Source organism: Manacus candei, unplaced genomic scaffold (genome assembly GCF_025592945.1).
Source record: "Manacus candei isolate 608988 ecotype Guabito, Panama unplaced genomic scaffold, ASM2559294v1 h1tg000015l, whole genome shotgun sequence".
In the NCBI taxonomy this organism is placed as follows: Eukaryota; Metazoa; Chordata; class Aves; order Passeriformes; family Pipridae; genus Manacus; species Manacus candei.
Window position 1 is genome coordinate 13,087,128 of NW_026138063.1, and position 12,926 is coordinate 13,100,053.

A 12,926-nucleotide genomic window follows, 5' to 3' on the forward strand; every position below is an offset into this window, starting at 1 on the left:
GAGTAGGCTTAATTAAATTTGCTAAACTGTGATTTTTCTTAAATAAAACTTTGATTTAAGAACTGAAAATTGGATCCTTCTGTGAGTAATAGGCAGCAACTTATTTCACCCACAACAATGAAGATGATAGACAAGAGTGAGCTGGTATTTCAACTGTTAACAGTATATATGACAGGCATGTGACTCATGGGGTTGTGTGACATAGTAACTGCACACTATTGAAAAGAGTAGTCTTCGGTACCCTCATGAAAATTAGCTATAAGTAGTAGCTCTTGGAGAAAAAAAGACACATTACATGTTTTCATTCAAGTAGAATGCTTCTACAAGAAGCTGTTTGCAGCTCTTATAACCCACAAAATTACAGATGATAAAGAAAAGGTGCTCTCCTGAAAAGACAGCTCCTGGAAGGTGAGACTGTGGCACACGATCCGATCTTATCTGACATCAAAGAATCCAGAGGAGTAGAGGCATAATGAACAAGCTGACTTCACTCGGGCTTCATCCCTTACTAGCCAGGGGAAATGAGGCTTCATTAGTTTCATTGCTTCCCCAGTTAGCTGTGAAGAATTGCACTGAGTTTGCAGGTGAAGTGAAAGCTTTTCTACAGCTGTCATGGATCTTTTTATAAGCAACAACTCCCAGTTCTGAACAAATACGGGAAACCATCTGCTCTGTATACTATATGGTGACTCATATGGTGACTTTGGGCATTAAATGTGACAAAATTAAGACAGGATCAATTTTATTGTTCTTGTGCTGTGCTGGCCTCCTTGCTGTCAACAGCTGCCTGCTTCCGTATCACACATCCCCCCTAAGCACCACGCCCTTCAACAGGCAGAGAGCAGCATGTGTGTTGTAACAGGCTGCCTGTCCCAGGCAGAGTGTCCCACACTGGCTGCTGGTAGCAGTCACAAAAAAAGGGATTTTAACAGGGAAATCTGAAGGCAGGGAGAGGGGGCCATGGGTCAGATCATCATCTGTTGCTGGGAACAAGAGGACTAAAATGGCAACAGGTTGCAGCTTCATATAATTGTCCTGGAGTTCCTATGCCAAGGGTCATTCTGGAGAACGGCCAGTGCTGGGCATAGCATAGTGCTGACTTCTGTGCTGACCACACCAGTCACAATTTAAGTACAAGCCACTCTGTATGTGCCTTTAGTGGTTTGATTGAAGTGACATTGCTTAAGTTGTGGCACAAATGATGCTCTGGTTCATACTCAGTTTTCTCCTCCAAGGGAACTACACAATTTCCTGAAAGCTGGAGCCTGAAAAAGATGATGTGTAATACAGGACAGTATTGCAACACTGGCTCTTACTGCAAGGTTGCTAGTAAAAATGCCATTTGCCACTCATGGGATATTTTCTATATGTGCTGGAATTTCAAATCCACTTTACATACTGAAGTGTAATACTGGGCTTTCTGGCTCAACTGCTTCCAATCAGCAAAAATACTCCTAGAATTGAAACAGAAGCGCCCGGAACAAACACTGCTCTCTGAGGTGCAATAGGGCTCACCTAATTGCTTCCTGACTTGCTGATCCATCATCCTGACCCCCTCTTTGATGTTTTCTTTTTTCTTTTTTTTTTTTTTTCTGAATCTTAGTAATAAGTGAGAATATATGGGATTATTTCTCTATCCCCAGCGTAATGACCACATGTAATGGAATTATCTCTTGTTTAAAATAAAAAAAAAAAGACTTGGAAACATCAAATCCTGTTTATGAAAAAGTAGTTTCTTTATAGGTGTTCCTTTAATTGTAAAAAAAAAATAGTTTTTTGCTATAATAATACATTTTTGTCAGTCAGCAAAATCAACCCAAATGCTGCAGATGTCTCCTTTCTGTTAGCTAAATTTAGGCTGTTCTTCCTATCCTTCTGTATATATATATTCCTCTGACATCAAGAGGACTATGGCCCCTTTAGAGTACATTTATTGCTGTTGTAAACAGTGAAAACTGATGAAGCCAGATGATGGAGGCTTCTGCCAATGTCCCTTCTCAGAATGCTTTCATTTAAAAAATACCCGAACTCTGAGATATGAAAATACAATTAGAAAGGAGGAAAATGGGAAATGTGTGTCAGTTAGCCCCAAATGTATGTTCTGCTTTCTTCAATGAGATGTGTGAACACTTTTACAGTACATAGCTGTGGGAGGAGGAAGAACTCCTGGCACAAATCTAGGAACAAAACACATGAGTATTGGGTAAGGAGAGGCCTTTTCTAGATCTGGGTTAGATTTGTTACAGTGTTTCCTTTAAGATTAGATTTTTGCCACTGCCAAATCTAGTCCTGATTTTTAGACTTGAAATTTGGAAGAGTTGCCCAGGAGATTCTTTTTAGGTTCCTGGGATAAACTCTTGAACATTTTCAGTTGTGTCTAAATCAAAAAAGTGTAAATGGAAATACAAACCTGGATCAAAAAAAAAAAAAATCACATCAGCAGGATTTGCTTTGAACTTTCAAATCTCTCCTGCTTCTCATGTGCACATCCAGGGTTTGAAGTGTTTCAGCTCCAAGGCTGTGGTTGATTGTCTATCTGATTGAGAAATAAGTTAACATTCCCTCTCAGTACAAGCATTTGAGTTAACCCTAAACACACCAGTTTTAATATACATCTCCCTTTAATGAGCATATAGAATATTGTGCAAAGATCATTTAGCTCACGTGTGTTTCTACCTGTCACCCATCTCTATGCTCTGTCACCTCTTTGCTATCTTGCAAAAAAGCAAGTAGTTTGTGTTGTCTTTGAAGGCACCTTGTTACCATTTCCACACCACTTTTTTTTGAGAAAGCAACTTTCAAGAAAGAAACTTTCATGATTCTGATCAGTCTCTGATGTCAGCCTATACGGCCCATTCCTTAAATTTTCCGACAAGCAAGGCTTTTCATGCTTTCTCCCACGATGTCCTTATGCTAACCTTATGTCCCCTGTGAACTGCAGCAAAGCTATTTCTTTATCCTCCTTCGAATAAGCCTTTCCTCCTCATCCTCTTCTTTGCCAGGATGACTGAAGGAAAAAAAAAACAACCTAGCAACAGGTCGATACCGGTGCTCCGTGAGTCCCTTATTGCGCTGGCCGGCACGGCCTGTGAGGTACCTGTGTCCTCCTGCCCGTCCCGTGCCCTCCTGCGGGGTAACGCGGCTCTGCCCGAGCGTGATCACAGCAGGAGCCGCTCTGTGCCCGGCAACAGAGCCAGTACAGCCCTTTGGTCCGGTTCTGCCCACTGACTCCGGCAGCTACAGCGGGACAGGTACCGCAGGTACGGGCGCACACCTGGGGCCGCCCCGCCCTCCTGCAGCACAGCGCGGGCACCGCCAGCGGCGCGCCCGGCGCGGCGGCGGCGATCAGCGCCGGGGACGCTCTGGGCGGGTTTCGCCCGTCTCTGTTCTCGTCCCGGTTGCCGTCCCGGTTGCCGTCCCGGTCCCCGTTCCTGCCCCGTCCCGCCGGTGCCAGCGGCAGCCCCGGACTCCACGCGGGGCCGGGCCGGGCCGGGCCGGGCCGGGCCGGGCCGGGGCGGGGCGGGGCGGCCCCTTTAAGGCGGGGGGGGCCCTCACCTGCCTCCTCCCCCGCCCGCCGCCAAGGTATCGGCCCCGCGCCGGGCCCTGATTGGGCGTCCGCCGGGCCCGGTCACGTGGGGGGGGCGCGCTCCCCACTGCCTCCAGGCCGCCATTTTGACTGGAAAGTTTGGAATTTCCGAGCAGTGCGGGCGGGAGGCGGCGGGAGCGCTCCGGTCCTGCCTGTCCCAGCGCCGCCGCCACCGGCCCGCCGCGCCGCCCCGCACCGCGCTGTCCCGCCCGGCCCGTGCCGCCCCGTGTCCCGCCGAGGCGCCGCGGCGGCGCCGGCGAGAGCCCCGCGCGGAGCCGCTCGCCCGGCGGGTGGGTCAAGCGGGGCGGCCGCCGCCGCCCCGCGCCCGGCCGGCAGGGGGCGCCGCCCCCCCGCGCCGCCCCGCGCCGCGCTCGGAGTTGTGCGGCGGAGCCCCCGGGGCGGCCCCGGGCGCGGAGCGCGATGCCCGTCCGGAAACAAGGTGAGCGCCGCCCGCCCGCCGCCGCCGCAGCCCCGGTGACAGCGGCTGCTGCTGCCGCCGCGGCGGGACGGGCCGGGACCGCGCGGGCGGGGGGCGGCGGGAGCAGCCGGGCTGCGGGCGGTGCGAGCGCGCCGAGGGCACTGTCCCGCCCGCGCTCTCCCGGCTGCGAACAAAGGAGATGGGGCGGCTCCGGCCGCGGGGCTTGTTGCATCCCTGGTGCTCCTGCCCGGTGCGCCCGGGTCAGCGGTGTGTGTCTGGTCTCCGCTTGCAGATACCCAGCGAGCCCTGCGCCTCCTGGAGGAATACCGCTCCAAGCTGAGCCAGGCGGAGGACCGGCAGCTGCGGAACTCCATCGAGCGTGTCATCAGCATCTTCCAAAGTAACCTTTTCCAGGCGTTGATAGGTAAAGGCTGACTTCTTTCAGTTTGTGCGCAAGCCCGCCCGTTCTTGCTTGTGGTGTCACTTGTAGTGTTAAAAGGAAAAAGATATTTTGCCCTTACGATAGAAGCCATGTGCTTCTTGTCGTTGTGTTTTTGTTTTGCATAGTAACACACGTGCTGTTACAGATCAACAGTTCACTTGTTACATACACTTACTTTATTTGAGGCCTTTGACTGGCACAAACTGTGGTGGAGTTTTAATTTCTGTGACATATTAGATATGTCGATTACTTTAAACTGTTTTTCCATGTATTTTTGTTCACCTGATATCTAAGGAGGGTGTGGTTTTTTCCTTTTTTTATTTTTGTCCATATATAACAGGTTGATGAATGGATTGAAATGTTTTTAGTCTAGGGTAGGACTTGGGCAATTCCCAGAAGAATCTCTAAAAACATCACAAAGTGTATAACTGAAGTGCAAATTTAATTTAAAGTAAATGAGAAGAAACCTCTAATGCTTCAGGAACTACTACAATCATCTTTTCTCTTTTGTTCCATATTCAAGTGTAGTGAAAGCACTACTGATCCTCAATTTAGAGTACTTGTAGTGCTTGAGTTAGAATGTTCCTATAAGTTCTTAAAAGTACTTGCATATAATTTTGAATTATCTGTGTGTCTATTTGGAAAAAAAATAGCATAAATAGAGCTTGCAGAATCCTGTGTTTATTTGGAAACTTCTGCAGGGAAACAGTAAGATGTGGTTTTGCCTTGATTGATTGTCATTATTTCTATGACAGCTAATGTTAGTTTACCCTCAAGAATAAAATTTGTTCTGCATCCTTGTCTTTTAACAAAGTAACGAGTGTGTGAATGGTACTAATGACAAACACTGTAGCTATATTTGTAATTTGGCTTAGTGAATGGTTAGTGTTGTAGGGGTGTGCATCTTCCTTCATAGTGCTGCAGTGTCTTTATGTTGTGGTGAAAACACAGGGACAGGCAAAACATAAACATGCATTGCTACATGTGGAATGTTTTCTTCTGGAGTGTTTATTTTGTCTTTTGCAGGTTTTCAGAAGTCAGTAGTTGCGCTATAGTTTTTTCTTATCATCCAAGTTCATAAAAGATAGTTGTGAAAATAGGTCAATAACAAGGATCTTCTCCTTAAAGGAACCCCAGATTTCTCTTCAATACTCAGTTGATGCTAATCGACTCCATGATGAAGAGCTAGACATCTTTGTGGGGCCATAAGTGAACAGAATTCACTCATTGGTGGATCAGACTGTTGATTTTACCCAGCAAATTTCAATGTTGGCTATCATTTTTCTTGTTCTGGGTGTGTGTATGTGTGTGTTTTGGGGTTTATTTTCAGTTTTTAAGGTCCATGCAGTACTCTTTTCTCCCCTTCATTGAATAAGATACCAGTCTATTAGCCTTTGATATTCAAATCTGCAAGATGTAGTTTCTTCTACTATCCACATACAAATCTTCACTGTTTATAACTCTGTACCTAGTAGTAGTAAACTTCAAATAGCAGGCAACCTCATGTCTGGCTTTGTTCTGCAAGAGCAGAAAACAGGAATGTGTTTTTGCCTGGGTGGGTTCCATGGCCCGTTTTCTGGTCTTGCATGTCACAGCAGTGGGACCCTGGCTCTTGTGGAGTTTCATCTCTGTGTGCACAGTAAGAGCTTCTTGGGCATGTTGCATTAACTTTGCATTTCCTGGCTCACATTAGCATGCATGCATATATTCCCAAGCCATTTGTCAGAAGGCTGGTACTTTTCAAGCACTATATGCTGTCAGCTTGGGTCTTTTTCCTTTAACCTCCTCCTTTCTGTGGAAATACATCAGGGGAGTTCTTGTCCATGGCAGGCTGCTCCTGGCTGTTGTTTTCCTGGAAACATCTTTTTTATGATGTGACTGCCATGAAGAGTGGGAGGACTCCCTGGAAAAGATATGATCTGGAGGATGGTTGCAGTCACTGCGAAGACCTTGAGCCTGCTCCTGCTTGTCCTCTTTCTAGGAGGATGCTGGATGAAGTATTCAGTTGAGCTGTGGGTTAGGCTTACCTGGAATACTCTATCATTCACTGCTTCATGACTGAATTTTAAGTGTGACTTTTAGAGAAGTTGTGATGTGTTCCCAGCTTAAATAGCCAGTGCTGTTCTGACAGCAAATTTCTGGCTCAACTATACCAAGTTATTTCTCTTACAGATACTTCTTCCAGCAAGTGTGCTACTTTTAGTTTCTAAGGTTGTTTTTTTTTTTTTTAATAAAATAATCTAAAGAATTACAACCAAACTTCATCCATTATTTTCTGCTTTTTCTGCCAAGTTACTGCACTGTATCCAAGACCTGCCTGTCTGGTGGGTTTGTGAAGGCTGCAGTCAGGATCTGCTGTCAACTTCTTGTATCTTTTTTAGTATAATTTTTGACTTGGCAATCAAATGCTGTTCTTTCAAGTAATAAATAGAAATTACTTTATGCACAGAAATATATCTTTGGGTTTATAATGGAGGAAATTAAGTATTCCTGAAAGCTACACTGATTTTAACAGTGTTTCCTGAATTTAGATACACATGAAGAAGTTATTTTTTTTTTTAAATTTCCATTGGAGTGCTGAAGGATAAATAGTATTACTTTTTTTATTTGAGCCTTTTTTTATGTTGTCCTCTCCTTTTAGTTCTATCAATAAAATTTTAGTTCAGCAATCTACAAGCTTGACCTTGTACTTAAATTATGGCTTTAAATTGATTTGAATTAGACCAGTAACCAGTCGGTGTGAACAGCCGGTACCATAAGATCAACATTGCAACAATGTTATATTTTCAGTGAGATAACTGTAAGAACTTCAAATTAGTAACAAAGGTAACCAAGTATGACTTCTTTAAAACAGCCTGTGCAAAAGCCCTTTCTTTTTTTTTAATTTTGTCTTCTGTAATGTGGTATCTTCCATTATTTCCACCAGCTGTGTGTAATAATGTCTAGTACTTCAATGAAATGAAGGTCAAGGGCCTGTAATTAAAATCAACCTGAGAACGGTGTCAATTCCAAGTAAACTTCCTGTCGTGGAGGCAATAGGTAAATAGTGTCCATTTCAGGTAAACTTCCTGTCATAGAGGCTCAGAAATGTGTGGTATCTTTTCTTTTCTGGCTTATGACTTCTTGGGGGCAGTTATAATGGCTTGTTATTGAGATTCTGATCATTGGGAAGGTGAGTCAGTTTATTAATAGACCAAAGGAAGATATCTACATGTAGAACCATGGGATAGACTTAATTTCACTTTGGTAAAGTATTTGATATTTTTCCTCAAATAGTGAGGTAATAATTCTGCTGATGAGTTCTGTTTCTAGTTGAGGTTCTCTCTTACTTTCTCTGGAAGCTACAGGTTCTTGAAAAGGTACCGATATATTTATCTTCTTGAAAATATAGGCAGAAAAACACTGGCATGTGTAAGTAACACTTCTGAGAGAAAAACATGAAGCAGACTTCTGTTTATACACAGAATGTTTTTGCTTAAATAAAGTCTGCTTTTAATGGGTGTCATGCTGTGGTTGACCATATTAAAATAGTCTTCTAAAATTAAAAGTATTATAGCTATAGCTAGAAACATGAGGTAGTTTGCTACGTCAAAAACATTCCTTTTTCTGATGATAACTTACTCCATTTGCACAGCTGTCAGAAAAGGGGAAATCTAGAAATCTCTACATACACTGGCAATGGAGTTGGCTGTGCTGCCCTTCTTGCCTAAAATGGGGTGGGTTTTTTTATATCTATGTTATTTTGTATTTATGCATATACAGGCTTTTTACTATAAAATAGCAAATCTGACTAGGGAAAGTTGAATGTGTTGAATTTCTTATGTGTAAGCAATCTCATTTATTTCAGTTGGAGTCCCTTTGCATGAAGATCTGCCTTGAGAATTGTGCTTATGCATTGGCTCTTTTTAACACTAAACATCCAGTGTGGGAAATCTTGAACTAAAAATACAGTGGTTTCACAGCTTCCCTCTGGTAATCAGGAAGTGTTTTTAACCATAGTTTGGATTCATTAGCCTTATGAATTGGACAGAGTATATTAAAAATGCTGTTAATACATTTTTAAACTCCAAAATGGGAAGTCCTATCTCTGAAAATTTTGAAAAAAATGGATGGTTGCATCAAGTAAACTCTTTGTTCAGGTTTCTCAGCAGTCTGACTGGGACGGAAAATTCTAGGAATATAAAACATACTCTGCAGATTTCTCATCTCTGTCCACACTGGCTTTCTGAACTAAAGTAGGAAAGCAACCCTAGATTTTAGGCTGAAGTAGGCTGGATTGGGTCAGCACTCCTCAAAGTTGGTACCCTTTGAAGTGGACTAACCACATTTCTGCTCCATGGCATGTGGCCTCACCTCTCTGTGCTGTGTGTGGCATCTCTGTAGATGTTGTTGCTCCTCTTGATCCTTCTCAATCAGCCACCTTGTTGTATACTTGCTGGCTCAATTGAAATCAAACATAGTTAAAGCAGAAGCTCCTCTTGAACTGAAACCAAAAGTACTTGCTTTTGGGGAATACCAGCCTTTATTTCAGCAGTGTAGTTAGTTAATAGAGCATATGCCATGATGACACAGTGAGCTGCAAATCAGCTCAGGCCTTCCCATTTTCAAAGGCTTTGGTACGAGTTCTTTCAGGCTCAGTTGAATAATATTTACATTAAGAATCCAGAAATTATTTTGACAGTAAGTTGAGGATTGGGTTAGACAATCGGTGAATATTGTTGGGGTTTTTTTGTTATTAATATTTTTTTTTAGAGGAAGATTTAGGGAGAATTGGATCTTCTGTAACACTGGAATTGTTGCAGATGCTAATTTTGCACATTGAAATTTTGCTCTTGCTGCATTTTTGTGACTTTTCCCCCAGATTGCAGCTTCTGTAATACAAAATCTTTGCTCATATTTGAGGCTGAAATATCCATGCACTATAGTCCTTGCAACTTTGAGGTATTTGTCAGCTTTTTGGATGAGTTTCCTAAGGATATATAGGTTATGATTGCTATGATCTCCTTTGAAACTTAAACAAAAGTTGGTTGGTTTTAGAGAAATTTGACCTAGGATTGTATTTTCAAAGGTAATTAAGTACTTGATTATTTTCATCCAGATGGAGGGAGGATAAAACATTTCAGTTGGTGTCCGGATGACTGGAGTGTTAACTTAGTCATTGTCAGTGTGTTTCTGCCATGCAGTTTGTCCAAATGTCAGAATGTCCCAGTTTTTGGAAGAACATCATGTCGTCTTCTCCAAGGAACCTAATAGTGAGTGAAACAGTCTCATTGTGCTTCCATTTTAAAGAATTAATTACTATTTTGTGTGTATGTAGTGCAGTTTAATAGTTTGCTTACTTTTTAAAGTGTTTTCCATGCTGTATTAAGTGTATGTACATGGTGACAGGGCAATGTATTGAATTTTTGGGATTAGGTGCTGCTTTTGGTAGCCTAAAATAGCAAGTAAGACTAGTGTAAGCTGAGTAGCTACTGGTATGCAGATAAATAGCATTGTAGCAAAAGTTTATCCTTGTGGTCATTGCACTGACTGTTTATTCAGTGTTGAATAGCTGCACTGTAGAATTTATCAATTACAGTATTCTCTTCACAGGGTTACCATTGAAAGGGTCTGTTGACAAGAAAACTTTGTCAATAATTCTGCTGTTCATCCAGGGGCTGAAAAGAAAGTTGAAGCTGGGAATAATTCGTATAATTTCCTGATTTTAGGGAAGTTTATCTTCTGTCCTGTTCTTGCTCCACTTTGTTTCCTGTGTTCTTTCACCTGTTTTCCCTGGTTCTGATGCCTATCTCCTCCCATGCTGCTGTGTTCCTGGCTTTGCTCCTAATCTCCTTCAGGATTTGCTTCAGTGCTGGGTAAAATGTAGAGGAAGGGGGAAAGTGTGAGAAAGGATACTTGTCCTAATCTTATTCCTGCTTCCATGGTGGTCCCAGCTGACCATCTTGTTCAGCTCTGCAGCTGCAATGCTACGTGGCCCCTGTGCATCTGGTTTGCCTGTATTTTGAGGGATGGTGCTTGTTTTGGTGCAGGTGGAATGAATCTTCAAAGAAACTGAACTCTAGCAGCTGACTTGTCTCCTTGCACAGATGGCTTCCTGAATTATAACTAGGCCAAATTTGCAAGTTTGTTGAGACTGCAGAAGGTGTAGGGCTGACACTGGAATAACCTCCTTAGCTTTGTGTTCTTTCTCCAAGTTACAGGAGGCTCTAGAGTGCTTTGGTAAAGCTTTTATAGGAATCTTGTCATGTGCAAGTATCTTCCCAGCCATGCCCTCAAAAAAGCTGACTTGGATTGAAATTTGAAGGTTGGCTGAAGACAGAGGTGCAGTAAGGAAAACTTGAGGGCAAATTGCAAAAGCATTGCAGATTTAAGTGGTTTTCAGAAACTTGTGTTAAAATCTGGCTGCAGGAAATGTACAAGTGTTAGTGCTGGAGGAGGTGCTGCTGTGTGGCACACCCAGCCTTGTGTTGCCACCACGTCACATAATTACTGTGGAGCCTGAGCATTCTGTAGGTAGAGGAAACCAATGCTTGTGCTGTCTCATCTAAGCAAACAGTGCAGTTGCATGAAAGTTTACTTGGAGGGCTGAGTGAACTCATACCAAAACTAGTTTGATTTTTTTTGAATGCACTTGTCTCGTGAGAAACCTCCTCAGTCCTGTACTGACACTATTTAGGGGACATACTACAAATAAGACTTAATAATAACACATCCTTTGTCCCTGACAGATTTTTGTTACCACTGAAGACAGTAGTAAATACATCCCTTCAAGAAAAAAGTTACATTGTTATGCTGGCTGCTGATTTGGGTAGCTGGGAGTTCATTTTTAGTTTCTGTGTTAGTTGTTTGGTTTTTTTTTTCTTTTTCATGTTTGTTTGGGGTTTTTTTGTTTGTTTTGGGTTTTTTGTTGTTTTTTTTAGGCTTTGCTGATGACTAAGTGTGCATGAGGTGATATCAAATCAAAAGGTATGCACAGTAGAAGGTTGTTGTGTCAATTTTTGTCCGTGTGATGATGACTCTAATTTTTTTTTAGGTTTTTCCTACCTTAATTCTGGATGTAAGAGAAGACTCTGTGGGTTTCTGAGGGAAAACTGGAAAGAGGCAATGTGAAAGAAAGACTTCTTAAGGAAAAACTGGACTTGGCACTTAGTCTAGTTGACATGGTAGTGTTGGGGCATAGGTTGGACTGGATGATCTCAGACGTCTTTACCAATCTAATGCATTCAGTGGTTCTATGAAGATATGGTGAAGGAGTGATTAGTAAACAAAGAGGTAAATATAAATGAACAGTTTGGAAAGTGTAAGTGGTCAGGCTGGCAAGGAATTGAATTTATGTGAGTGTAAAAAGCTAGAGGAATAAAAAGCAAACAATTAGACCTGAGGTTAGATGAGGGCATTTTCAGTTGAGCACCAAGTAAGGAGAATTTGTGTTAGTGGAAAATAACATCTGGAATTTGAGTTAAGCAGAGAAGTATGTGCAGAAAGGATGTTCAAAGGGTAGGACACTGTTACTGAAACAAGTGGAAGGGCTGAGGATCAGTAGCTGGATGCTGCAGCTTCTGGCAAAGGATCTTGAAGAACAGAACCCGTGTGGTGAGGAAGTTACACCACAAGTTGCTCCTTTAATTTTTAAGAAGTCTTAGTTGCACACGGCAGTTTTAAAGAAGAAATAGACCCTGAAACAGCAAACTCTGAAAGGGCCTTTACAGGGCTTGTGATGAGGCTGGTTTTCACTTTCATCCTGGTGTGAATGCAAATATTTATTTTTGACCAGATGCACACCCCTTTACCCAACACAAACAGCGATTACTCAAAGAGAGTACTTACTTAACTCTGGTCATTGGCTTGGTAAATGGATAGGAAGCTTTTCTTGGTGTTTGTATTTTCTTGTAGATCACTAATCATACACTTTTCAAGTCATGGTTTATGTGTGTTAAATGGATATTCTTAGCCTGTTATAGCAGGTGTAGTAAACATGCAGGATTGAGACTTCCTTGGAGTTAATAGGAGTTGCTTTGCAAGCGAAGAATGAAAGTCTGTAGTTTTGGCAGAGTCTTTTGCCTGTTCTGACAGTGATCATGACTCTATGTTTTGTCTATATATTCATTATGTTGAGCTGTTAAGAATTTGGCAGATATCATACATCTCAAATTGCTCTGAACTGAAATAGCATGTTGACCTTTTTTTTTTTTTTCCATTCTAGTAGTTTTAAGACTTAAGTTTTCAGTGCTTTGGCAGGAAGCCCTAGGAAATGAAGATGTCTTTCCCTCCCCCTCCTTGAGTTAGAGTAGTACTTAATTTATAATGGGATGACACCTCTTCCTGGACAACATACAGGGAGTCAGATTCTTAACAGACCTGTTATATCAAATATGGATAACATCATAAACAAACACGGGCATTTGCATGTGCCCTATGTGGATGAACAAATGTCTGAGAAGAGGCAGAGCAATGAGAGATGTCAAAGGATGGATCTTCAA

The 12,926-nt window shown here is 42.6% G+C and overlaps 1 protein-coding gene across 17 annotated transcripts in view; it reads left to right on the forward strand.

Annotated features, from left to right (window-relative positions):
- The first annotated feature begins 3,868 nt into the window (after positions 1 to 3,868).
- Positions 3,869 to 12,926, forward strand: part of DLG1 (discs large MAGUK scaffold protein 1) — a 138,722-nt gene continuing 129,664 nt past the window's right edge. For all 17 annotated transcript variants that reach the window (XM_051781318.1, XM_051781320.1, XM_051781324.1 and 14 more), the window contains exons 1-2: positions 3,869 to 4,025; positions 4,297 to 4,428. In XM_051781318.1, coding sequence (XP_051637278.1) covers positions 4,007 to 4,025; positions 4,297 to 4,428 — 151 coding nt within the window. In that variant the 5' untranslated portion in view covers positions 3,869 to 4,006. The remainder of the gene's footprint in view (positions 4,026 to 4,296; positions 4,429 to 12,926) is intronic.